This window comes from Pinus tabuliformis, chromosome 8, assembly GCF_031772625.1.
Source record: "Pinus tabuliformis cultivar Carrire ecotype Pingquan chromosome 8, CPIR1, whole genome shotgun sequence".
Lineage (NCBI taxonomy): Eukaryota > Viridiplantae > Streptophyta > Pinopsida > Pinales > Pinaceae > Pinus > Pinus tabuliformis.
In genome coordinates, this window is record NC_142294.1 from 1,927,049,860 (window position 1) to 1,927,076,004 (window position 26,145).

General features: G+C 33.8%; 1 protein-coding gene across 1 annotated transcript; it reads left to right on the forward strand.

Moving 5' to 3' along the window:
• The first annotated feature begins 1,167 nt into the window (after positions 1–1,167).
• LOC149244218 (heptahelical transmembrane protein 1-like) lies at positions 1,168–11,810 on the forward strand. Its single transcript, XM_089374761.1, has 4 exons — positions 1,168–2,246; positions 10,060–10,152; positions 10,280–10,334; positions 10,709–11,810. The coding sequence occupies exons 1-4, from the start codon at positions 1,975–1,977 to the stop codon at positions 11,372–11,374; spliced, it is 1,086 nt and encodes a 361-aa protein (XP_089230887.1). The 5' UTR covers positions 1,168–1,974; the 3' UTR covers positions 11,375–11,810.
• Positions 11,811–26,145: the final 14,335 nt, after the last annotated feature.

Sequence of the window (26,145 nt, forward strand, 5' to 3'; positions counted from 1 at the left end):
TTTTTATAATTATAAAAAACTTTAATAAGAAATAGATATCTTTATAAATTATAGAATTTTGAATTTTTATTTATTGTAAATTATTTAAACAAAACTATTTTCATAATTAAATTGAATAATTGTGTCTATATGCGACTTTTTGGAGATTCTGGTGACGGAAGCTCGGCGGGAAAAATAAAGAGGTTAAATCTCGATTTGTAAACATAAAGAAATGGTTTTTTACCCAACATACTACAGATAGCAACCAGAAATAATTGTTCCCACTACTAATTGACATAAATAATTGTTCCCACTACTGATTTGACAGTTAGAAATAATTGTTCCCACTTTGATTTGACAGAAATAATTGACCCACTGCTAATTTGAAGTTACAATAGGTTTTCCCACTATATAAAAAAAATTAAATACATTTTTTTTTCAGAGAGAAATCATCATATGGCCGAAGCCTGCAGATTTTTACAATCTAGGCAAACAATATCGTTCCCACTACTAGATTGGACAACAAATATGCGCAGGAATCAAACATGGCTGGGGTGACCATTACCCTAACCATTACATCATGCACGTCATGTGCAAAAAAAAATAAAAAAAATTAAATACATTGTTACAACATTAATTCAAAATATTATAAGTAATTGTATCATATAACTTAAAATAACTTTATTCCAACCCCCGGAAAAAAAAAAAAAAACAACTTAACTTTACCATACATGTAAACTATATAAAAATCACTTAACATTGAAATTTTAATGACTAAATTACTCATTAATAAGTTAATTGCTGATCACATATGATTAAAAATAATTCAAAACTATGTAACAATTTTCCTAAAGTTGTTAAAACAGACATCTAGATTGTCGACACTCTAAAAAGCATTTAGATTCAGAATTCCAACCCTGACGAAATAAACATTTTTGGCCAAAGCCGTTGCACCACCAGAATTATGATTTCTATGGTGGTTACACAGTGAATAGATGAAGACCCCAGACCACCGAAGTTGTAAAAACCTGTTCATCTCATTGCCACGTCATCAAAATTACACGTGGCAGCCAACGTTCACAGATGTCCATCTAAGCTTCCCGACACACGCCATAAGAAGTCTGCTCGCAAGTCGTTGACTTCTGTTAACAGTGTCCGGCGAAAGGTAGGTTGTAGACTTGGTACATTCGGCGCCAGTACATTGTACGCCTATTTTTGAAGAGCGCCAGTACATACCGCTTTTTTTGGAGCGTACAAAATACGATGAAGTCATACAGGATACAGGAAGGCGCAGGAATTGTGACTCGTGACTCGTGCAGAGCGCAGGAGGGCTGGTAGTAGAAGTAGGTAAGCGGTGAGTTATGGGAGGTAATGTACAGCTTCTACAGTTGGGCTTCACCATGAAACGCATTGAATGGTCGGGCCCAAATTCTAGGAGGGTTTGATAAAGCCGCTGGGATTATTTATTATCCTATTGAATCTTGATGAAGGTTTTGGCAGCAGCGTATGTATCAGGGTTCCGTGTTCCAGTTAACTATCTAATTATGTTGCTTGGCCCGGCATTTTAAACGATGGACAGTGCGTGCAAGAAACCAAGAAGGTTGCTCAACGAAGCAGGAGAACTGGTGAAGAAAAAGGCGAGAAAACTGTGATGAGTGGGGGGTGATTTTGGTGGAAAAGCAGCTTTGTCGGAGGCCAGAAATGGTCGGAACTTGATGGGAAAAGGAGAAAGGTAGATTATTTCTGCTGATTTGAATGAGGAAGGGAATTGGGACTGTGGAAATGTGAATTAGGTGCAGAGCATTTTCTATTGGAGAATTGAATGTTCGACGATTCCTGTAGGTTTGGGGAGAATCGGGTTGATGAACAAGGTTTTTAATGCATCAAAATTATTTTAGTTATTGAGCATTTTCTGGGTGGTTGGGATTGAGCATTGCTGGATAATATTATTATTTAGGAGCATAATACAGGGGAAGAATTGAGTAGTTTTCTGATATGGGGGTCAGGGTGATGGCAAGGAGGACTAATTTGGCTGGTGAAGAGGCCAAGGCTGATTGTATGACAGTTGAGAATACTGATAAAATGGCTACAGCCAAATGGATGTGGAAGAAAGTGAAGCAAGAGTACCGTTTGGTTCACTTTGATGCACTGCCAGATTACTTGAAGGACAACGAATATATTTTGAACTATTACAGGGCAGAGTGGCCATTGAAGCAGGCTCTGTGGAGCATTTTCTCATGGCACAACGAGACCCTCAACGTTTGGACGTGTGTATTTCTTCCCCTGTCCTAAGTTTGAAGCTTTCACAAATCGATTATGTTTGGTTTCTAATGTTTGTTTTTTAGTCCGGGCACCTTTGTTCTACTACTATTTATTTTGAACTTTTTCCCCAAATTCATCCTGCTTTTCCTTGTAGAAACTATCCTAGGGAGTCAACACGCCCCTGTCTTACTGTTTGTTATTCACATTCATTCACAAACATTTTCACCTACGCAAATATCTATATTCATTTTACAGCCAATGAACCATTATGTTTATATTAACAAGAGGGCCATTATCATAGAGGACGATGCTGACACTTTTATTTCATACTGTTTGCCTTTTCTTTTTCCAATGTTTACTCTGTTTGTGTTTGGGATGTCATTGTCCGAAGTTTGGAGGATTTCATAATCCATGTCTCTATCTGGACCATGGGTGTATTCTCACTATTGTGGGCTTACCTTCCATTTGCTTGTACTTGGAAATGGTTGATCATTTATCATGCGAATATAGAGTTCGTGCTATTCTATCTGAGCAAAACACTTGCCACGAAGGAAGAGGGGAAACTGAAAAAAACACCTCCCACAGAAGAGGAATGGGATGTTGAGCAAATCACTTTCCATTGAGGAGGGAGCAACCAAGTAATCACAAATATTCATCCCACAACCAATTAATATTATGATAAATATTCATCCCACAACTAATTAATATTATGTTAGTAGGATGGCTATTACATTTGTGGACACCCTATTGGCATAAAGATCATAATATGTTGGGAATTGGAACTTTTATGCATTTAGGACCTGACCTCACAACCACTGCGGGATAGTAGATAAGAGGAGAGGAAGATTCTGAAGAGATGACAAATTACTACCTTTTGATGATAATTAGAGGGTGAGGCATTCATAGTTAGAGGATGATGCATTCAGAATAAAGCTGAGCAAAACACCTTTCACAGAAGAGGAATGGGATGTTGAGCAAAACACCTTCCATCGAGGAGGGAACAACCGAGTAAGCACAAATATTTCATCCCACAACCAATTAATATTGTGTTAGTAGGATGGTTATTACATCTGTGGACACCCTATTGACATAAAGATCACAATTTGTTGGGAAATGGAATTTATATGCTTCTGGGACCTGTCCTCACAACCAATGTGGGATAGTATATAAGAAGAGAGAAAGATTCTCAAGAGATGACAAATTACTACTTTTTTATGATAATTAGAGGATGAAGAATTCATAGTTAGAGGATGAAGCATTCATAGTTAGAGGATGAGGCATCCAGAATAACATTCATATTGCAGACCATTTGCATGTTCTTCTCCTAATGTTTACCCTGTTTGTTTGGGATGTCACGGTCGTATGTTTGGACTTCATTGCGGATCCATGTGTCTGTCTGGACTGTTGGTACGTTCTGGCACCATGTGAGTCTTTCACTCCACTTGTTTGTACTTGGCAGCAGTTGATTATGATTAATTTCAGAGTCAATTAGTATGCTGACATGGAATTTTTCGACAGTGCTGACATTGATTTCATGATGTCCTTTAATTGAACAATGTACATACATACTGCAGTATGTATGTACATTGTATGTGACTCAAAAAATGGAAAATTATGATTGTTCATATCTGTAGATCTGTTCGACAAACCAAGTGACCTATACATATGAAAAGATAATAACAAAGAAATCATATGGATGACTTAGCTTCAGTTGAAGTGTCCCCATCTGTCTCCAGGGAATGCAGCTTGCCAGGCACTAAGAGGAGACCCTCCTTAGAGAGGCTAACGGCCTCCTCGTTCAGCACTCTGAAGACATGAATTACAGTGAACCTGGTGAAAATGGAGGTGATCTCCTTCAAGTGATTTGCTGTAGCCAGTAAGTTGATATTATACATTTTCTAGGAACCTTGTGTCCATTTCACTGCCAAGGAAGAATGTCCAAAGACCCGAAATTCTCTTATCCCTCTATCAAATGATTTTCCCAGTAGAAGAGTTTTTAATGCCCACAGCTCTGCAAGATTGTTAGTCGCCCTTCCTGAGTTCGTTTTGAAAGAAATATAGTGAGTTTCAGAGAAATAGAGAATACCACCTACACCATAGGGTTTATCTGGTCCTTGACAGGCCCCGTCAAAAAACCCCAGCAAAAGATCTTAACCTCTTGTATTGCCCCATTATGCCTCGGGGGTTTGGGACTTGGTTGCTCTTTATAGAAATTGAAAAGTGCAATAACTTGAGCAACTACCTGCAAGGTAGTTATCTGAGTGCCATCAAAGATCCTTCTATTACGAGCTAACCAAAGCCAGTCCATGTCTCTGTCTGGACTATTGGTGCATTCTGGTACTATTGTCATCTTGCTCTCCATTTGTTTGTACTTGGAAATGGGCTGATATTTATTAAATTCAGAACCAGTTAGCATGCTAACACAGAGTTCATGCTATACTAGCCAACCAAAACACCTCCAACGAACGAGGGGGAAGCCAAGCAAAACACCTCCCATGAAGGAGGGTGGGGAAGCTGAGCAAGCACCCATATTCATCTCACAACAACCAACCATTATGTTAGTAGGAGAACTATTACATCTGTGGACATCCCATTGGCAAAAGGATCATGGTCAGTTGGGAGTCCGGACTTTTATCTGGCCAGGACCAGACCTCACAACTAATGTGGAATAGTACAGAATAGGATAGGAGACGATAAATTACTACTTTTTGTTGATAGTTTTTCTTTTTTCTTTTCTTTTTTTCCAGAGAAAAAAAACTGTAATTTTTATTTGGAGGATAAAAATTCCATTTTGTAGACACACCAGGTGTGTATACGAATTCTAACTGAAACATGTCTGAAACAAAAAGAAACAAAGAGCAGAAAGGGTTTGGTGAAAGACTATGAACCACATACACTATGGCCATGAGATTCAGATTACATATACAATGGAAGTGGGCAATGAAAACTAACAAGTTCCATATTAGTCCGACTTTTTACCCCTCCTTTTATGAACCTTGTGCCATCTGTAGCTGTTTCGATAGGAACCAATGCCAAAGCTCTATCTTCATACAACTTTTTGTTGATAGTTATAGGGCAATGCATTCATAATAATGTTCATATTGCATACAATTTACCTTTTTTTTTGGTACTGTTTACCCTGTTTGTGTTTTGGTATGTCATGGTCTGGCAGACTGTCACTACTGTATTCTTTCCCTCCATTTGTTTGTACTTGGCGATGGGTTGATTATTATTAATTTCAGAGCCGATTAAGCTAACATAGAGTTCATGCTGTTCTTTAATTGAACAATGTACATACCTACCGTAGCTGTGCTATCAGAAACATGACCAGGGACATGTTTCTTGTTCCATTCCCATTCCCATCTTGACATTGCATTAGTAATTTAGTACATTGCGGATCTATTTTATATGTGCATAATATATAAGGATCCCTCCCTAAAACATATAACGACGTTTCTTGTTATGTTTCGGATTTCTTGTTTCTTGTAACATAGGTTCTGTAGCGTCATAGGAGCTATGCAAGTATCGAAATACTCATCTATTAAACTCAGCTAACTGCGGAAATGAGCAGAGTTACTTGCTGAGTCAAAATTCGCAAGTTTCATAGACTTGGCATGTACATGGCTAACATAGAAGAACTTGGGGAGTCCATCCCTAAAACTTGGCCAGCTAGCAATGATAAAGAAAATAACAAAAGGAGACTATCATTCTATGGACATTTATTTGTTTCCATCATTCATGCCATGTTCCATCATCCATAGAGTTTGGAGTCTGCACATGAAAGTTTTGTAAATTAGATGATTTGAAGTGTATGCAAAATTACATATCTGCCTAAATAGCACCAACAGTGGACATCTCTACATAGTATAAAGTGGGCATCTCATGAAAATCTCATTTTTATTGAAATGTTGAGTAATTTCTATGTTAATTTGCAGAGTTATATTGTGAATATTTTCCAAGTCTGAGTGAGCCTCTTGCTCTTTGGCTTTCCCGAGATGTTCCCGAGTCCAAACCCTGGGATTCTGATACACACTGGTAGTTTTGGATGCCCTTTGTTTAGTTTGTCGAGTGGATTTACAAAACTGGGACTTCCTTTTCTTTAATTTGCTGATACCAATACCCCATCCGGACCTTCCCTCCTAACAATTGTTTGACTATATCCAGGGTGTTAGATTATGCCATTGACCATCTGTAACTGACAGCACCAAGAAATATGCAATAGCATTTGGTCCCATAGGACTTTGAATTTTGATTTTAAGATAAATTGAAGTCAAATTAAAAGCCTTTTAAAATTCTAATTCTAATATTAAAGTTAATTTCATCGTTTTTAATTGATGGTTATTTCAAGGTGGTGATTGTTAATTATGGATAATCTCTAGTCATAATACAATCAGGGTCAGAACTGAAGTTACAGTATTGAAAGAATCTGCTCTGGAATAGACAGTTTTGGCTGTCAGATACAGATTACAAGTCAACTTGATGATAAAAGGCCATTGGTAATGGATTTTCCTCTCATCATTGCTATGATTACGGGCAGGCTGTGTTGGAACCCAATGTAGAGGGGGATGAATTAGAAGCCTAGTGCTAGATTAAACAGGCCAAGCTGTGCTATGTTGATCCTTAAAGATTAGCAAGTCAGACGTTTGATGTAGGATATAAGGGTAATAGGTCAAGGTTTTCTTTCATCATTAACTCATACGGTAGTATGGTTGGGTTCAATTGGATGGTTTAGTTGGAAGTGCCAAACTTGAATCCAAATTAAGCTGGGTAGAATCAGATGCCTAGTAATAGAGTAGATCCTTAACAAAAGGATTTTACATCTCAACATTGACATGGCATATTCTTTGATCCCAAGTGTTAAAAAAAGCGCACTGGTGTCATATTTCTCTTCATTGTGAAGTATGGATAGTCAATGTGAACAACAGATGCCATAATCAACAACCGCTAGTCTTGAGTCAAGATACAGGTTTTACAGAATTGATGAAGTTGAATTTGTCAGTAAAGTAGAACAGTCATCAAGGGTTATGTTGACTATCAAATAGTGACAAGTTAATTTTTGTTTCATATGTGGAAGTGCATAGTTTCAGATTTACGACTATCATTTTCTAGTTTCTTATAAATATTTATAGAATGTTAGTTCAGATGGTCTTGAATTCAAGACCAGCTTGAATAAAGCTTTTGAATTAGAAGCAAGAGTACAGCCTCCACAAAGGGCTTCCTCTTATCATGATGAGGCTAATGACCCCAGATTTAGCATTACAGAGGAACCTTTAGTGCCATTCAATTCAGTGGCCTTCAGCTTAGAAACCATAAGTGGGGGTATCTATTTGGGCCAAGTCACCTGGGACATGCACCTGGCCCCAGCTGCTGTTGGGTGCACTGCTTACATTCAAAAGCATGGGGCATATCACTTGGTAGAACTTGAGCCCTCTTGGGGTCTATATTAGCTATCCACTTTTGTCAACCCAGCAAGCCATCATTGACACAACTGTCTTTTTTAATTTATGAAACACTTACAAGTGAACTTCTAGCACATTTCGAGGCTTTGTAGTAGAGTACAGCCCTGCTAAATGTATGTGTGGTGTGTAAAAACTGCACTGAATAAAATTTGTTATGTCAAAGTGGAGGCTGCAGGCCACTACTATAAGGTGTTTCTGTATAGTCAATATCACATTTTCCTGAATCTGACTGCAAATTGAAAGGAGATGAAAATCAGTACAAAAGTAGAACGTTACACTCAGGTAATTGTCAGGAAGTGCTTCAGTTTGTAGTAGAAAAAATAGTGTTTAGTCACGGGACAATACATTCTTTGCATCAAAAACTTGCCTACTTGTCCCTACTGCATCAATTTCCTTAGTTAATTTTTTAATGTCAGTCTTATTGACTCAAAATTCCTACTGTGCTTTTGGTAACTAGGCCTTCAGATAGGACCAGTCTTTTGCCTTTGGTGGCAAGAAGCAGATGGAGTGGATTTTACAAAACCACAGTCATTCAGAACTACGGATAGTTCCAGTTAGCAGCAGTTGCTAATTGTCAGTCACTTTGGGGATGAAATTAGAAGGCTTTAAGATGAGCTCTTTTATTTTTTCTATTTGCATTTGATTGTGAGAGAAGCACCTTGTAGATGAAGGTATATCAAAGCAATTGAACATCAAATCTAAAGCTTAGATAACTGTAATGTAATCCTGTCTATCAGTACCCAAAACTCGTAGTTCACTAATGATAGCTCTAAAAGGGGATACATATAACTTATAGAAAAGAGATGCATTTCTCTTAAATTTCTGGTTTAATAATATGGTGGTTTCCACTGTTTTCTTTTGGTGAAATGAAATGTGCTAAACATCAAGTTGTCATTTGCGTTACAGTTATGGATAAGTACCAAATTTCAAACCAGAGTGGCCATTAGTTGACTTTCATACTCTGCTGGACTATCGAGTCATTATCTTACTTTCATATCTATGCTGGATTACTGAGCTTTCAGTGAGTACTTACAGTTGAAGCGTTGCACTTGCCTTTAGGCTCTCTTTTGAATCTCACAAAAACAGCATATATGTGTCATGTACTTCCTTGGTCCTGGACATTTCACTACATGAATAACTTTATCGTCAACTGGTTTCTAAGAATAATCCTTTAGTGCACAATATAGGCACAGTGAACACAAAGCTGAGTCCAACAACAGAGTTGGCATTTATCTGAACTTATAAAATAGCTGACATTGGGAAAACACAATTGAGGGAAATTTTTTTAACTTCAAAAATAGAATTAATTTCAACTTTTGAAGTGCACTTTTTTAGTGTAATATTGTTTTTATATGTTAGTGTTTTCCCAGTGTAATGTGTAAATGTAAACTGGTCTACAGTGCTAGTAGCAATGTCGTGTAATTCAAAAGAGGCATCTCTGCTATTAGTCTATTTTTTTTAAAATGATCCATGTTGTTTATACTGTTTGTTGGTTGATAGTACTAGAATCTGAAATGATAGAGAAAACACACAATATAGTAGATGTATTAACTTATCGAGTAATAGACATGCCACAGCAGTAGATGCATATAAATCCTTGGATTGACTTTCAGGCCCTTATTTTGTGTGTCAGTGTGTTTGCCAGTTCAATATGAAAACGTTAAACTGGCTTACCATAGTAGGAGCAGTGTGATTTAATCTAAAAGGCATCTCTGTTGTCAATCAATTTATTAAAATGATCCACAGTTTATATTGTTAAGTTTTAACTGTCTATTGGCTCATAATACTAGAACAGTATACTCTAGTACTTATGTCAGTAATTAACACAGCACAACACTTATGTGTATAGAGCCTTTGATGGGTTTTCAGGCACTTATCCACATAGCAGTAAGTGACATAAATCGTTATGTCAATTTTCGAGCCCTTATGCATATAATATATAGGGATAGAAATCCATGTGAGTTTCCCGGCCCTCCATTCAATAAATGTAAATCCCTAGACTGATTGCAGAAAATTCAAAAAACAATACTTAATGGACACCTCTAATACTTAATACATGTAGGGCACTTTTGTGTATCATATAGCTGATCTTTGGACCTTAGGGATCCTGCAGTGGTTATGGGGTACAAGCTCTTTATGCCCTGTGGTCCGCAGGGAACAATCTGTGCAAGATCACAGAGCTCATTCCATGTGCAGTGTTTGGTACCTTGAAAATTCTGTTGAGCACCTTTTTCAATATTTAAGTGTTTGTATGTATGCATGTTTATAATATATATGTATGTATACAATTAGACAGACGCCCTTGTTAGTCTATTTTGTAAACATTATGTTTCCTGTTTCCTGTTTCCTTTGCTTGCAGGCATTTGGCAGGGTTCCTCCTTTTCTTAGCTTTGACTATTTCAAGTGTATTGGAGTTAATGGGAATTACAGAATTTTCTTCGCTTTTTCCCAGGTTTATCTTTTACTATAAATTTTCTCATCCATTTTTGAGAAGGTCCTAATACGACATTGATTCCTTGTGATTTAACTTTCCAATGTGCTATAATTATAATTGAGTCATTGAATGTTCCTTCTTCCAGTTCCTTGCAGGAAACTTTACAGGGAGCCAATGCCTCAGAGCACTATACGCTGATGGTAAGTCACTTCATCCATAGATGATGAACTCTACAAAGAATTCAACAATTTGTAATTTCTTGTAAGCTTAGTCTAACCTGATCATCAACGGCTAGATTGTGATAATAAAAAATTTGTAGGTGGCTGATGTTGACCTCCCAAGCCACAGTGAGAACATGGGGTACTTAATAAGCTTGGAGTTATGTTTGAGAACTGAGCCCGGCCAGATCAAAGTCAAAATTTAATAACTTCCCTTTGGGTTGAATAGATTTTCACCTTTTAGCATCTAGATATAGGTCATGTGGTTAGATATTAGTACTTTTCCTCTTAAAGTATGACACCCTTCAAGAATTTTAATTACATATTCATGTCTGAGTAATGTCTCACGTTTGCAGGGTCTTGTGAAGCATGATATACAAAAGATGATGCAACCCAATTTGCCCAAGCGAGCAACTAGATGGCCATTTTTTGTGTTTCTAGGAGGCTCAATGTTTTGCCTCTTTACAAGCAGCTTTAGCCATCTACTCAGCTGCCACTCTAAGCGACTCAACTTATTCCTCTGGCGACTTGATTATACTGGTATTTCTGTCATGATTGCAACATCATTCTTTCCCCCTATATACTATGTGTTTCAGTGCACTCCAATATGGCAATTTATATACTTAACAAGCATAACCACCATGGGAGTTTTCACGGTCCTAGTGTTAATGATTCCTTCCTTCTCAAGTGCAAAGTTCCGATCCTTTCGAGCATTGCTTTTCCTGGCCATGGGTTTTTCAGGTGTAATTCCTGCTATTCATGCAATCGCCTCAAATTGGCATGAGCCTCATTGCTTTGTTACCATGGCCTATGAGCTTGCTATGGCATTTTTCTATGCTGTGGGGACTTTCTTTTATGTCAGTAGGATACCAGAGAGATGGAAACCAGGGTGGTTCGACATTGCAGGGCACAGCCATCAGATTTTCCATTTATTTGTAATTGCAGGGGCATTGGCTCATTATGGTGCTACTCTAATATTCTTGGAGTGGCGTGATAGAAAGAGTTGTGATATGCTTGGATAACATCTTAGGATATCTGAGATGTATAACAACCTGTTGTAGCTAGGGATTGGAATCAGTGTGGTGATAAGAATGTTTGTGCTGTAACCAGATCAACTGCACATCATTACATGTTCATGTTATGTCCATGGGCAATGAGAAGATGCTACCAGTGTATGGAGCATTCATTGTTTTGCAACGTGAAATCACGGTCTAGTTACATCATAATATTTGTTAGTAGTGATTGGAATCAATGTGGTTATCAGAATGTTTGGGCTGTAACCTGATCAACTGCTCTTCTTTCCATGTTCATGTTACATCCATGAATAATGGGAAGATTCTGTAACCAGATCAACTGCTCATCTTTCCAAGTTCATGTTACATCCATGGATAATGGGAAGATGCTGTCAGTGCATGAAGCATTCATTATTTCACAATATGAAATCATATTAGATCATAATATCTGTTTTGTTTCACAAATTTCTACTTTTTAGCCTCTTATTTTGCAGTCTTGTATGAAACTAAGTCTCATTGCTACCATCCATTCATACTTCATGTTACATCCACTGATAGAGAAAGGTGCTATAACTGCATGGAGATTTCATTTTTTTTTCACAATGTGTAATCATAGTATTGTGAGGTCATAATACCTGTGGTTCATAAATTTTGATCTATTATCATTTGCAATCTTGTATGTAATTAAGCTTCATTGCTCTGTCCATCCATTTAATATAATAAGCTTTTCTGCATCTTCTGGTTATGTAGTGTTAACTAGTATGACTTACCAACCTTTACACATTTTGTAATAAAATAAATTATTGCATGTAGACAAACCATTACAGCTAAGTGTAGAAAGATTGAATGTGTCCATGTTCACGCGTAACCTTAAAAAAGGGTGATGAAAATAACCTTAAATGTATTAAATATAAAGATAAAATAAGTTATTGCGTCTAGACAAACCATTACATCTCAGTGGAGGAAGATTGATGTGGCTGCCTTCATGCGTAACCTTAAAAAGGGTTAATGAAAATAATTTTAAATATCTTAATTATTAATATATTTTTTAATCATTGTTAAAATAAATCCATTTTAAAGTGCATGTTACTGGTGTGGCCCCACCAAAACTAATGAAATGCATTTAAAATCCAGAACGATAAGGATATTACCATGTAGATAGTACATAAAGTATGATAAATGTCACTGGTCATGCTCCACCAAAAGTGTAATGATGTAGACAATACATAAAGTATGATAAATGTCACTGGTCTTGCTCCACCAAAAGTGTAATGAAATGCATTTAAAATCCAGAATGACAAGGATATTACCATGTGGACAATAAAATAAAAATATTTATTTAATTATTTGATAAATATGCTTATTTTAGAATATTAGTTTTATTTAAAATAATTATTGTTATTAATTATAAATATTTTTATTTTAAAATAAGGCTTTCAAAATTTTAATTTAATTATCAATAATTATTGGATGTATGGTAGAGATTTAACTTGCACAAAATATTTTAGAATGTTTAATAATATATATATTTTTCTAAGAATAAAATTATTAATTACATTGATAGACATATATTTTGGTTGGATGATAGAAATTTAATCTCCATAGAATATTCAATATTCTATAATTTTTTCAAGAATAAAATTTTGGGCAACAAAGTTACTCTGTGGAGGATAACAACTATTATGCCAAAATAAACTCAGTTACCAAACCAATAACATATACAAATCAAAGCTTGAGATTTATTTCCAAAGTAGTTATGATATTTTTATTCTTTTAATTAAATTGATAAATAAAAAGATGACATGAACAAGTGTCATATGAAGTGACTAATGGTTTTTTGGGCATGTGGTATTGATAAGTCATGGTATTCGTCCACTATAGTGTAAGGAAGTCTATTTACAAAAAAATGAATCTCCATGGTAAATTTGGGATAAATCTCCATGGTTAAGAATCTTGTTCCATATTTTTTTAAATGTATATATGTTTAACTTATAATAATAATGTTCCATATATATATATATATATAGTTACATATTACTAATTTTTATAATTAATAATAATAAAGCTATTTTTATGATTTTTTAAATTTTAGCAACATGATATATATCATGGAGTAAGTGTTTTGATGTCTATTAATGTTAATCATTAATTTATATGGTTATGTTAGTTATAAAAAAAATTAATATGAGTTAAACATACATATCTTTAAAAAAATATGTAATAAAATTCTTAATCATGGGAATTTAGTCTCAGTCTACAATGGGGGTTTTGAACTTGTAAATATGTTTTGTTACAATTTCATCAACCAATACCATGGTTTATCAATACCAAATATCCAAAAAAACCATAATTTATTTCATCTAACACTTTTTCATATGACCTATAAAGGACATAACTACTTTTGAGATAAATATCAAACTTTGATTTACGAGAATATTTTGTGGACGTTAAATCCATACCATCCACTTAATAGGTATTGATAATTAAAATTTTAAAATCCCTATTCCAAAATAAAGATGTCTATCCACATAAACAATAAAATATTATACTAATAAACATAGATATCAAATTTATTAAGTATAAATCGATAATTAGTTCATATTTTGGTGACCTTTATACAAAGAGCACTTTAATGGACGGAATCTATTTATGCATTAAAAATGTATTTTAAACAACAACAAAAATCACAATCTTGCTTGAGATTGTAATGTTGGATTTCGGTAAAAAAATCATTTCGCTATAAGTTAGACTACTCCCTTTATAAATATGAATACCCACCCTACCCCTACCATGGACATGGGTAAATCAGAGTAGGAACCAATAACCTTTACACAAAGAGTGCTTTAACAATACACTATCAGTCATTAGTCTATAAAAGATATATCAAATTTACACAAATATAAAGTAAATAGTTGGTAAACAGTAATAGACATCAATCCATGATAAGCATCAAAACACTTCAGGATATATTTCATATTTATAACAAATTATTTTGGATAAATCACATCTATGTTTTCCAGAACAAAAAGAAAAAAACCAATCCAATAATGCAAAAATACATAATTAATTCCAACTCATATAAATTAAATAATAATATTTCTATCTATAAAAATTAATAATAAATCAAAACAACATCTACTATATTAAAAGATATAAATAATTAAATAAAAAATTTAATAAAATAATAAACATAAACCTAAGAGTACCACTCTGTTTTTTAGACAGAGCACCCCTTCATCACAAAGCCAAGATGATGATACTATTATCAACTATGCAATAACACAATCGATATCCCAAAAAACATAAAATCATGTCTCCTAAGTGAACCATAATCTGCATGCTCATGCTTCGCACTTGTGGAGCATCCTCAAATATTTTCGCATTGCGGCTGCTCCAAATACCCCATATAATATTAAAGGGGAGCACCCTATGCTCTTTCTGCTTAGCAAACCACTGTGAGAGATATTTGTATATTGATGTTCTATCCACGACCACTTGAGATGTAACGAACAGATGAATTTATATATATAGTTAATAATTAATTATTTTTATAGATAAAGGTGAGGTTTGTGAATATTTTGATTGCTTTGCTTTGGTTTCTTTTTGGTTATTTATTTTATATTTGTTTTATTATTTTTATTATATTTTTTATTTAATTATTTATATTTTTTAATATATTAGATATTTGATTGATTTATTATTAAATTTTATATATCAAAATATTATTATTTAATTTATATTTATTGGAATTAATAGTTGTATCTCTCCATTATTTATTTTCATTATTGGATTAGTCTTTCTATGGGAATTCTGATAATGAACCACATTTTGTGGTTCGAAAGGTGTCACATTAACAAAACATAGATGTGATTTAACCGAAATAGATTGATATAAACATTATGAATTACATGATATATCTCATATACTAAAAGAACTCATAAAACTAATCAAATTATTATTATTATTTATAAAAAGATTAATATGTGAGTTAAACATATATACATTAAAAAACACTTAATAAATTTTTTTTATTTTTATTTTGTTATGGAGATTCTTATTATATACAAGCATTGTTACAATACCATGGGCCAATAACGTGGCTTATAAATACCACATACCCAAAAAAAACCATAACTCATTTCATATAACACTTGTTCATGTGACATTTTTTTTTCATTAATCAATTTAATTAAAAAGCACAAAAAAAACATAACTATTTTGTATATAAATCTCAACCTTTAATTTATGACTACGGCTAGAATATTTGTGGAGGTTAAATTCCTATCATCCATATCATCATTATTGATAATTAAATTAAAATTCTAAAAGTCCTATTATAAATTAAAACACCAGGGACTTTCTATATCTATATATATATATATATATATATATATATATATATACACCAATGAGTAGATTTGATATTAATTATGCACTCAATGCAACAAATTACCCAGGAAATGTTTACAGTGAATTCCAAACACCAGGTTCTCCAAAAAGGCTAGACTACAAATATAAGCTTTGAAATATTGACTTACGAAACGCTATCATAGATTAAGAGGGAGATAATCATCCATAAGTTTATTTAAGTCAATTGACAATTTTCCATTCTAGCACCAAGAAAGGTTGCTTGTTTTTTTGTGTTGTTCACCGGTTCTCCTTTGTAGTTGAAGCTCTTCCAATTGGAAACATAGGGTATCGAGTCCATCTTCATGCTACTTCAATGGAGCTTTGAGTGATTGTGGTTTCTTGCCTAAGAAGAGAATAAAGTTGGATTGTTGTTGAATTTTCCAATGAAGGGTGAGGGACTCGACGTGCTCATTGACATGGAGATGTGGACAATGGCTACAGGTGTGGATGCCACCTGAAGTGGCTGCAAAGAGTTGGATATGTTCCATGAGAGAATTAACAAAGGAGAGGAAGCAGAGACCAATGAGGGACAATATCCAAGGGGGCTCTGAGCTAGAAATGGATGAGCAAGAAGGAGGTGAGAAACTAGCCAACAAAAGGACACCCCAAGAGTCAAGATACATATAATTTAGCAAACAAGAGGGAGAGAGTGAAGCAATCAACCAAAAAAACTAAGAGAGAAACGAAGGGTTGAATAAGTCCAGGGAAAATTCACCTTTTGAATGGACATGAAAGCGTAACAAGAGGTACCTTAGGATGACCTGTAAGCCAGAATTAACCTGGATGGACATGTGATGCCTAGAACCTCTAATGCATAGAGTGTGGAGCACCAAAATCGCACAAGCTTGTGGAGAAGTCTAACATTCTCCAAAGAAGCCACCTATTCCGTTGAGAAGAAGCCCAAGAATGTCCCCCTAAACATCCATAAAAACTAGAGACAAACCAAATGGGACAAAATCACGTCTCTGAGCCAAACAAGAGAAATATTTAGCTTTGAAATTGATGAAGTGCGTCCACAGAACTCTAGCACTTTCCTTGCAGAAGAAGACCTCCAACATTACATAGAATTGTCATTGTTGGTTAGCCATTGGTGCAACCACAAGGCAATTTCCATAACAGTTAATGGAAATTTCCCTCCGGCACCAAGAAGAATGAGCAGGACCCCCATAAAAACACAAACTACTTGCAAATTGGAAACAAATTTCCCATACATTGTCCATAGATATGAAAGCAGGACTCGAGCTCACACATTATAGAAATCCTTTCAACAATGAAGGTCATTAACTCTCATCACCCTGAAGCCATCAAAAATACAAGTATGAGGGCAAAGATGAAAATGAAGAAATGTCCAAAGAACACACGTGAGTGCTAAGAGTGCTAGATTTATGCATGGCAACCTCTGCCTCCACTTGCCACCGCATCAATATAATTAAGCCCCCAAATTGCTCTAAAATCCTAATGGTTACTAATGTAAGGGGAGGAGGGAAGTGTAAATTTCCATTTAAAACATACCAATAGGCTCTGACATGTATACAATGAGAAAGAATAGGGAGGGAATCATTCATGGACTATATTACCATCCTAACATCCCATTGATGACAATTTGCCCTACTTCAAGCAGACAAGCCTTGTTTTCTTGCTCATCTGCTTCCTTATTTAGACCTCTCAAGATGTGATAAAAGGAATTTTGATGAAAATAGACCATAAAACTTTGAATCCTGTGAAAACAAACGTTGTGGTAAAAGGAATTATGATGAAAATAGACCATAAAACTTTGAATTATGTGGAAACGAACATTGAGATGATTATTCTTTGGAAGAGAGCCTCTATGGAAATGTTGGATGGTGATAAGGGAACCTCCAACCGTTAGTATCTTAGAGATATTAATTTCTTTAGCCAAAAGAGCCCATACATTTTAGCCAATTGTTTATTCTATTGTCAAGCCCCCAAAAATACTTGACCTCTAGATTTCCCCACACACACACACACACACACACACACACACACATATATATATATATATATATCTCTGAAGAATGAGTTCTATAAAATGATATTACAATAAACATATATTTAAATATGGGGGACTTGATATCTCTTTTTATTTGATAAATATAAAGTTAACTTATGCTAATTAATTTAATATATATAGATATATATATAGATTCAAAAATATAATTACTAACTATCAATAAATATTAATAAATAGTTAAATTAATTATTGATATTTATTATTATTTTTTCCTTCTATTATTTTATTTCTATTTCTATTCATTTCTTTAGCCAATAGAAGCTAAACAAAAGCCCATACATTTTAGTTAGATTGTTTGTTTTATATTGAAACCCCAAAAATACTTGACCTCTAGATTTCCATATATATATATATATATATATATATAATACAATACAATTACTAATTATCAATAAATAGTTAAATAAATTATTGATATTTATTATTAATTTTTCTTACTAAAGATCATATTTTATTTCTATTTATATTCATTTCTTTTAGCCAAAAGGAACTGAACAAAAACCCATATATTTTAGTTAAATTGTTTGTTTTATTGTCAAACCCAATACTTGACCTCTAGATTTCCATATATATGTATGTGAAGAATAATTTCTATAAAATTAAATGATATTACAATAAACATATATTTAAATATAAAAAATTTGATATCTTTTTTTATTCGATAAATATAGAATTAGTTTTATGTTAATTAATATTATTTTATATATATATATATATAGATTCAAAAATACAATTAATAATTATCAATAAATATTAATAAATAATTAAATTAATTAATAATATTTATTATTATTATTTTTTCTTTCCCATAATCATATTTTTATTATTATTTTTTTATAGGGCACTTGAACCAGTAACCTATTGTAAGGAGTGCCTTAACAATGCACCCATTTACTGTGAATCCAAAGCCCCATAAACACTTTTTATATTATTTATTTGAGCTTTCTATTCCTAAATATAAATAAAGTGTTCACCATAAAGCCCCATAAGTAAATAACACACTATTCTAGAAGATCTCTGAAAATGCAATAGATACTCAACTTTTTACATTGATGGAGAATCGACGTAGATCATAGCATAAGCAATAAATATTGGACCTTTGCATTGATGAAGGATCAATGTGGGGTATTTGGGGTATTTGGAGATGGGGAGAACAAGCTCATCAACGTAGATCATAGTTGCATAAGCAATAAATATTGGGCTTTTGCATTGATGAAGGATCAATGTAGAGCATTTGTAGATGCTTAAAGTTAATAGTTGCATAAGCAATAAATATTGGACTTTTGCATTGATGAAGGATCAATGTAGAGCATTTGTAGATGCTTAAAGTAAATAGTTGCATAAGCAATAAATATTGGACTTTTGCATTGATGAAGGATCAATGTAGAGCATTTGTAGATGCTTAAAGTAAATGGGAGAATAAGAAATAAAGAAAAATGAAGGATCAATGTAGATCATTTTAGATGCTTAAATTAAATGGTAGAATAAGAAGATATAAAGAAAAAAAAAATTGAAAAGAAAAATCAAATTTCCAAAGAAATTTATTATCACTATTATTTTGGGTATAATAAATAATTTATTACTAAAATAATTATGGTGTTGAATTTATTTTTTAATTTTATTTAATTTATTTAAATCACTATTGGGTTAAGATATATATTATTTTTTTAATAATATAAATAATTATAATATTTATCAATTTATTTTATCAAAGTATTTTTGCATTATGTTTTTACTGATAACAACAAAGTATAATAGGAAAATATCACTAGATTAATAGAATTGGAAGAGAAATTTGAAGGGATCAATCATAAGTTAGACATTTTTATCAGAAGGACACTCAACCACCCTCACTCTTCGAGGGGAATGACTCTTAGCACATGTTGAAACAACAAATTCATATCAATTATGCATCACTAGTTTTTGGATAGTATATTTTATAATGCTCTCTACTCATCCAAACTATGGCATGCTACTTCTTATTACTTTTAGTTTATGTATATGCTCTAGTTAGAAGGGGTTTCTATAACCTCAAGACTTTGAATCTTAGCTTCTAATGTAGTTTTCCACAGCACAAGCTTATTTTAGACAATATTACTCTTTGATGTGATAATATCAATTGTCTTACTAAAAAATAAACATAAATAAATAAAATAAAACAAAATATCAAAATATTTTAAATATTGAGTAAAAATATTTAAATAAAAAACAATAATATTTAGTAAATAAATATTTAATTAATTTTATTACAATTAAATGAATTTAATCCAATTAAATAAGAATTACTAAATTTACATTTAGTATTATTTTAATAATAATGTCTAATCAACCACTAGGGGAATCTCAACTAGTGATGGTCGTATAAATGAAGTATCACGTGTGAGGAGGTCCAATGTTCAAATCCTCCCGATTCACTTGTGCGCATGGAAGAGGCATATGTACACACCTCGTGTTTTATAGAGGTAGTGGTTGGAATTGACCCTGTATCACGCAAGTACGGAACTGGCCCACTTGACGATTCTTTTGATCAACAAATAATAATAATAATAATACCAATTTCTAATCCCTTGGATGAGAAACTTTAAAATGAATCATATCCATGCATGTTGCAACTAAATTTCAAATTATTTTTGGAGAATTTGTCCAGGCACCTCATATATTTATTTTAATATATGTGAAGAAAGTTATATATTTATTTTAATGTATGTGAAGAAGAATGAAAATATAATTTATTTATTCTTTTGTAACCAAAGGAATCGACAACTTGGTCAGACTCGTACTCACTTGACACAGGGATGATTCTAGCTACTACCATTATACTTTTACGGCCTATGACGCCTTCCTCTTCGTAGACCAGGTTACTTATGGGGGATTGAACCTTGGATCTCTTAGTTTACACAATTTCATACTACTCACCAATTGAGGTGACCCCAAAGACAAATAATGAAATATTAGTATCCGAAGTATTTTATTGGCTTTTTAGGTTAAGTCACATTTTAACTAATTTTATTTTAAATTGCAAAAATTGATATAGATATATTAAATCAAAGTGAAAATGTTAGTATTTAAAAAAATAACGTTTGATGAAGAGATTATAATTAATATATATTCATTTTAAATGATAAAAATATTTATATATTAGGATATTTGATCTTTCTTAATGTTTGATAGATATAGAACTAGTTACAGGAAGCCGACAAACTTTCTAAGGAAGGCCTTCAACTTGATTGGGAGTTATGGACCATTAAGGTGTTTCTAAATGGCAAACATTTCCATTTCTTCCATTATCCATACATGGATGAACATTTCTCTCAGATATAATCTGTGGTTCTCTTCATTACATTATTTTTTACTTTTCATATCATATGGTGATGTTTGATTTCTTATAGGGAATTTTTGTCATAAGCCTCTTAGGTTAGTATCTCGTTTTGTTATTTTGATATACCGTATTCAGACTTATCTGCCTCTCTTACTACTGACATATTTTTGCTGACCCCTATGGTCGAATGATGTGTATAAGAGTTATTAAGTTGGATAATATGTTCTTTATTTTCTTAGCCACTTGAAAGGATCTGGGTAGGTCCTTCTTGAATACAAAATTGAAGGTGTATATACAAAATGTAATTTTGTTTAATCTATAAATGAAATTATGATTTTTCTTTCTAAAAAAAAAACTAGTGTGGCCATGTAAATTAAATGGTTGTTAAATTTTCCATTAAGCATCAATCCACAAGAAGCATCAAAGCACTCACTTCATGATACATCTCAAGGTGTTAAAATTAACTAAGTTATAACTTTATTTAAAATAATAATAATTATTGGGGTGGTAGGAGGGGGAGGGGTTCTATATAACCCAACCAGAAAAACAATATCAAGATATTCATGAGGATTAGGGCACGTGATCAATAACCAAGCATAGATGCATATTTTATTGCAAGGCCTAATCCTAGCTAAGGCAATACATATGGAAAACATTTTTATTCTAATGGATTTGATAATAATAATTCAACACTTACATAAAGGCACCTAGCCAAAGGGTAAACACCTCAAGCTCTTGCTACAATGAATAACAAGGTAATTGGAGGATATCTTGCAAAACTACTTCTTCCACATCCTAAGAAACTAGAAGTCAATGGCGAAAAGGGTGGTGAAACGTGCCTTAAATCCTCATTTAATCCTTATAATCAAAGTTCCATGTGTTTGGCTCCATATCAATCTCATTTTCACCTTTGGACAAAAGTATACATTATGAATCACTCAATAAATCTTGGAAGGGGTTGAATTGTCATTGTGACATCCTCAGTAAATTTGATGCTTGCAAGGCTCTCTAGGATGATCTCCTCACATGATCAGGGCACAATGTGTTGGAAGTGGTTTGATCTCAGTGGAGGACTTCCATTTATGTTGGTAATTGATACAAGGGATGTGTCAATTATGATACATTGTGGTGAAATTATGATCAAATCATGTGGATGGATTGCCCAAAACTATAATTCAATGAGGCTACAACGATATAAAGCACGAAGAATTTTCCATCTTGGAAACTTACAGACTAAGAAAATATGAGGTCTAAGGAAATTTTTATGGCTTTGTAGGGATCTATCTAACTCCCAAAGGGTGCTTCTCAAGGATGGAACTTCATATTGCACGACAAACTCCTGCTCTAAGAAAGACCAGATGGCTAATTATGTCTGGTGATATTTGTCTTTGGCTAATTCATGTTATTGGAAAAAGTATCTTCTCCTTGTGCTCATGGTTAAATAATAAGGTTGTAATTCGGTGCACCTATGCACCTTGTCTACAAGTTCCCTACCCTGCACTGATTAGCAAGAAAATTTCTTAGTAGGAAAGCAACTATCCCTTGTCTGGTAATGTCCTTCTTGCTTGGCTCTCTCAATCTTAGCAAAGGTGTTAGACATCTATCAATTTAGTAGCTAGTATCTCTTCTTGGAGTCTTAGGGAATTACTATGTTATGTGAAGTCTCTTATTCTGGAAAATTTAGTTCTAGATAACTTCCTTAGTTTGCACCATAGTTGTATCTCCATGAGTGAGCATCGACCAATCCAAGAGGTATTTCAAGACTCAATGAGTAGCCTCTCCAAGGGTCATTAGTGGCAGCTCACTCCTACACATCAAGAAAGAGTCATAACAATCTAAGAGGTTAATAATCCTATCATAAAGCAAGAAAGACTTGCAACTAGGCAAAGGTGGAATTGGAGGATTCAATGGATTCTTAGGCCAATCATTCTGAATTGGTCCATAACATGGGAAAATAAGAGTAAAGAACCTAAATATAGTAGTTGGACAACATGTATCAATTGCAGATAGTTGATGGAAGCTTTACAACTTGATATTTTGGAGGCAAATATGAAATAGAAAGACCAAATGAGAACCATTATCAACCTTATGGAGGAGATACAAGATTTGAAGGGTAGATTGGCCTGTCAATCAGATGAGATGGATGCGCTACACCAACAAACTGAAGGTCTACAAGAGAAGATCGATTCTGTGAGCAATAAGAACACAAATTCAAGCACTTCTAGTAGGCACACTAGAAGCTTCCTCCTTGATCTCAACCAAACTCCGGAAGAGGAAACTCCTACCATATACTAATTTATTCTCAATGCAAATTTTGTATTTTGTTTGAATTCTTTTGTATGATGTACTTTTGTCACTATATAGTCATGTCAGACTTCCTAGGCAGACTTTTTTGTGATGCTAGTAATATACCCTCCAAGGGATCAACTACTAGAAGCACACATATAACTCATTTCTTGGGTATCTACTGTGATCACACACAAAATGAATTTAAAATCTATTCATTTCTATGAATAATAATAATAGTTAGCGATAAAAAGAATTAATAATTAAGTTAAACATATACAATTAAAAAGAAAAATGTAACAAGCTTCTTAACCATGTAGATTCACCCCCACTTTATCATGGATATTTTTAATCTGTAAATAGACTTTGTTTCAATACCATAGGCCGATGCCATGGCTTATTAATACCACATGCCAAAAAAAACCATAACTCATTTCATATAACACTTTTTCATATGGCATATTTTTTAATGAATGAATTTAATAGAAAGGGAAAAAAGACATAACTACTTTGCAAATAAACTCAACCTTAAAAACATAGGCACACCATCATATGAGTGTTAACAACATCATTTTTCTTAATTTCAAATAAAGGCATAAAAGCACAATAATATGTGTAATTGTAATGAATATATTCATCAAAATATTTTAAATATTGAATAAAATATTTGAATTAAAATCAACAATATCTATTTAACAAATGAATATTTAATTATTTTTATAAAAAAATATTAATTTTAATTAGAAATTAATATTTTTTTTACTTACTATTATTTTAATAATAATTTGTATGTCTAAAGTCCATGGGGCTATCTCAATTGGTGATTGTCGTGTTATGAAGTATTATGTAGATTTTGAGATTCAAGGTTCAAATCCCTCAAGGGTGTTTACCCCACAAAAATATTATTTCTTATGTCTACATTTCCATATTTTTTGTGGGGGTGAATATTAAGCCATAGAGTTCTGTGTTGGTCTATCACTAAAAACCCAAACCATACCCAAAATCTCAACCTTTTCAAAAAAATAAAGGACAAATTTTTGCTTGTTGATATAAAAACTAAAAACCAGGCCACATAGGAAAATTACATATTGAGAGATATAGACAAAGAGCATGAAGGAAAAATATAGAAAGAGATCGATTAAGGAGATTTGTCTTTTTTATATATGGTCTATAATTCTTGCTTGAGGGGACAATCTTCAAAGGGTTTCCATCAGTAGGAGATCTGTGACGCTGATGAGACACATCCATGATTAGGTAACTCATCTACAATTTTATTTCTAGTTCTTCTTATGTGAGTAGGGATGATCAGATGAATGAAAGTGATGCAGGAGCATCCAGCACCTTAATTAATGGAGGAATCCAAAACGGAGAAGAGGAGGATGTGGACCAGGGAGCAAAACAGGGGACTTTTCTGTTTTAAAACAGTGTAAAAGATGGAATGGATAAAAGTCTCGAGGAGACTTATATGCCATGCATGCATTATGGAGCGGTTTGTTAGAGGAGATCAAGGAGAGGATTGATTGGATCCTTCATAGTGATCCGATCCAATATTCCTGTAACGATGAATCAATATTTCTTATATATATATAGACGAACCTGTGCGTTCAAGGAGAGAATAGGGAAAGCGAATAGGTATAAATTATGTCGACTGAGTATTCACAATGTAGTCGGGAGGAAAACCCGTGCAAAGGCTGAAATGCCTTAGATTTGTAGCTATGCCGTGAATAGCAAGAAAGTGTGTGTTTAAGTGTGTGCCTATGTGTCATGTAATTGTGCCTTTCAAGTCCTGTTATATATATATGCGTGAATGACTTGAAATCCAACGTTTATAAGTGTGTTCAAATGTTGCAGGTTGATCGACCATCGATCACAGAAAGGATCGATGGCGATTCAAAGAAATTTATGAAATTTATGCATGCTTGATAGACTGTGGCAGAACTGTGTTTAACACATAATCCATCAAAGGGCGAACGAAATTAAGTTAAGAAGGAAGCGGCGCGGATGCACAGGAACCATTAGATCATATGGATCAAGGGTCCAGATCAAGTCGCATGGGACAAGGCTTTATCGCAGGCGGAACCATTATAATGGTATCAGAACCGACCTTTCAATATAGCGATAGCGAAATGTGATTTAAATCCCAACCATCGGATCGAGGGTCCAGATCGACGGTTTAGATGCGATCGGTGATCGCATGTCGGAGAGGTCAAAGAACAATGGAGGAGCGATGGCCGATACGCCAATGAGCGATATGGCGATATCACCGATAAACCGATCGGTGATCGGGTAGTCAGAGTTTCGGAGAAGGCAGATATCGGAGTGGCGCAGAGGAAAGTGATAAGAGCAGACTCGCCAATAGAGATAGAGGTAGGTTTATAAATTTTGATATCCGGTTATGTGTGTCGGAGCGGGTCTTTCCCCATTATTCCTTTGTAATTTGATTAATGTATGGCCACGAGTTTTAAGCCTAAAAAGCATACTTTAAAGCTCCCGATAGTGTAAAACAACTCCGATAGTTGAATGGCCCATGACTTTAAAGGCTTAAGGCTTAAAGAAGGCTTCCGATAGACTTGTGGTCTCATAACCCACAGGTCCAGGATCGATATTTTAAAGGAAAATGGATTTTGGTTAAACCCCAATCTCTCATTTTCATCATTTGGTATTGGAGCCGACGAAGATTCTGAATGCAAAGGAAGATTAAAGAATTTCCTAAGAGAAGGAAGAAGGAGTGCA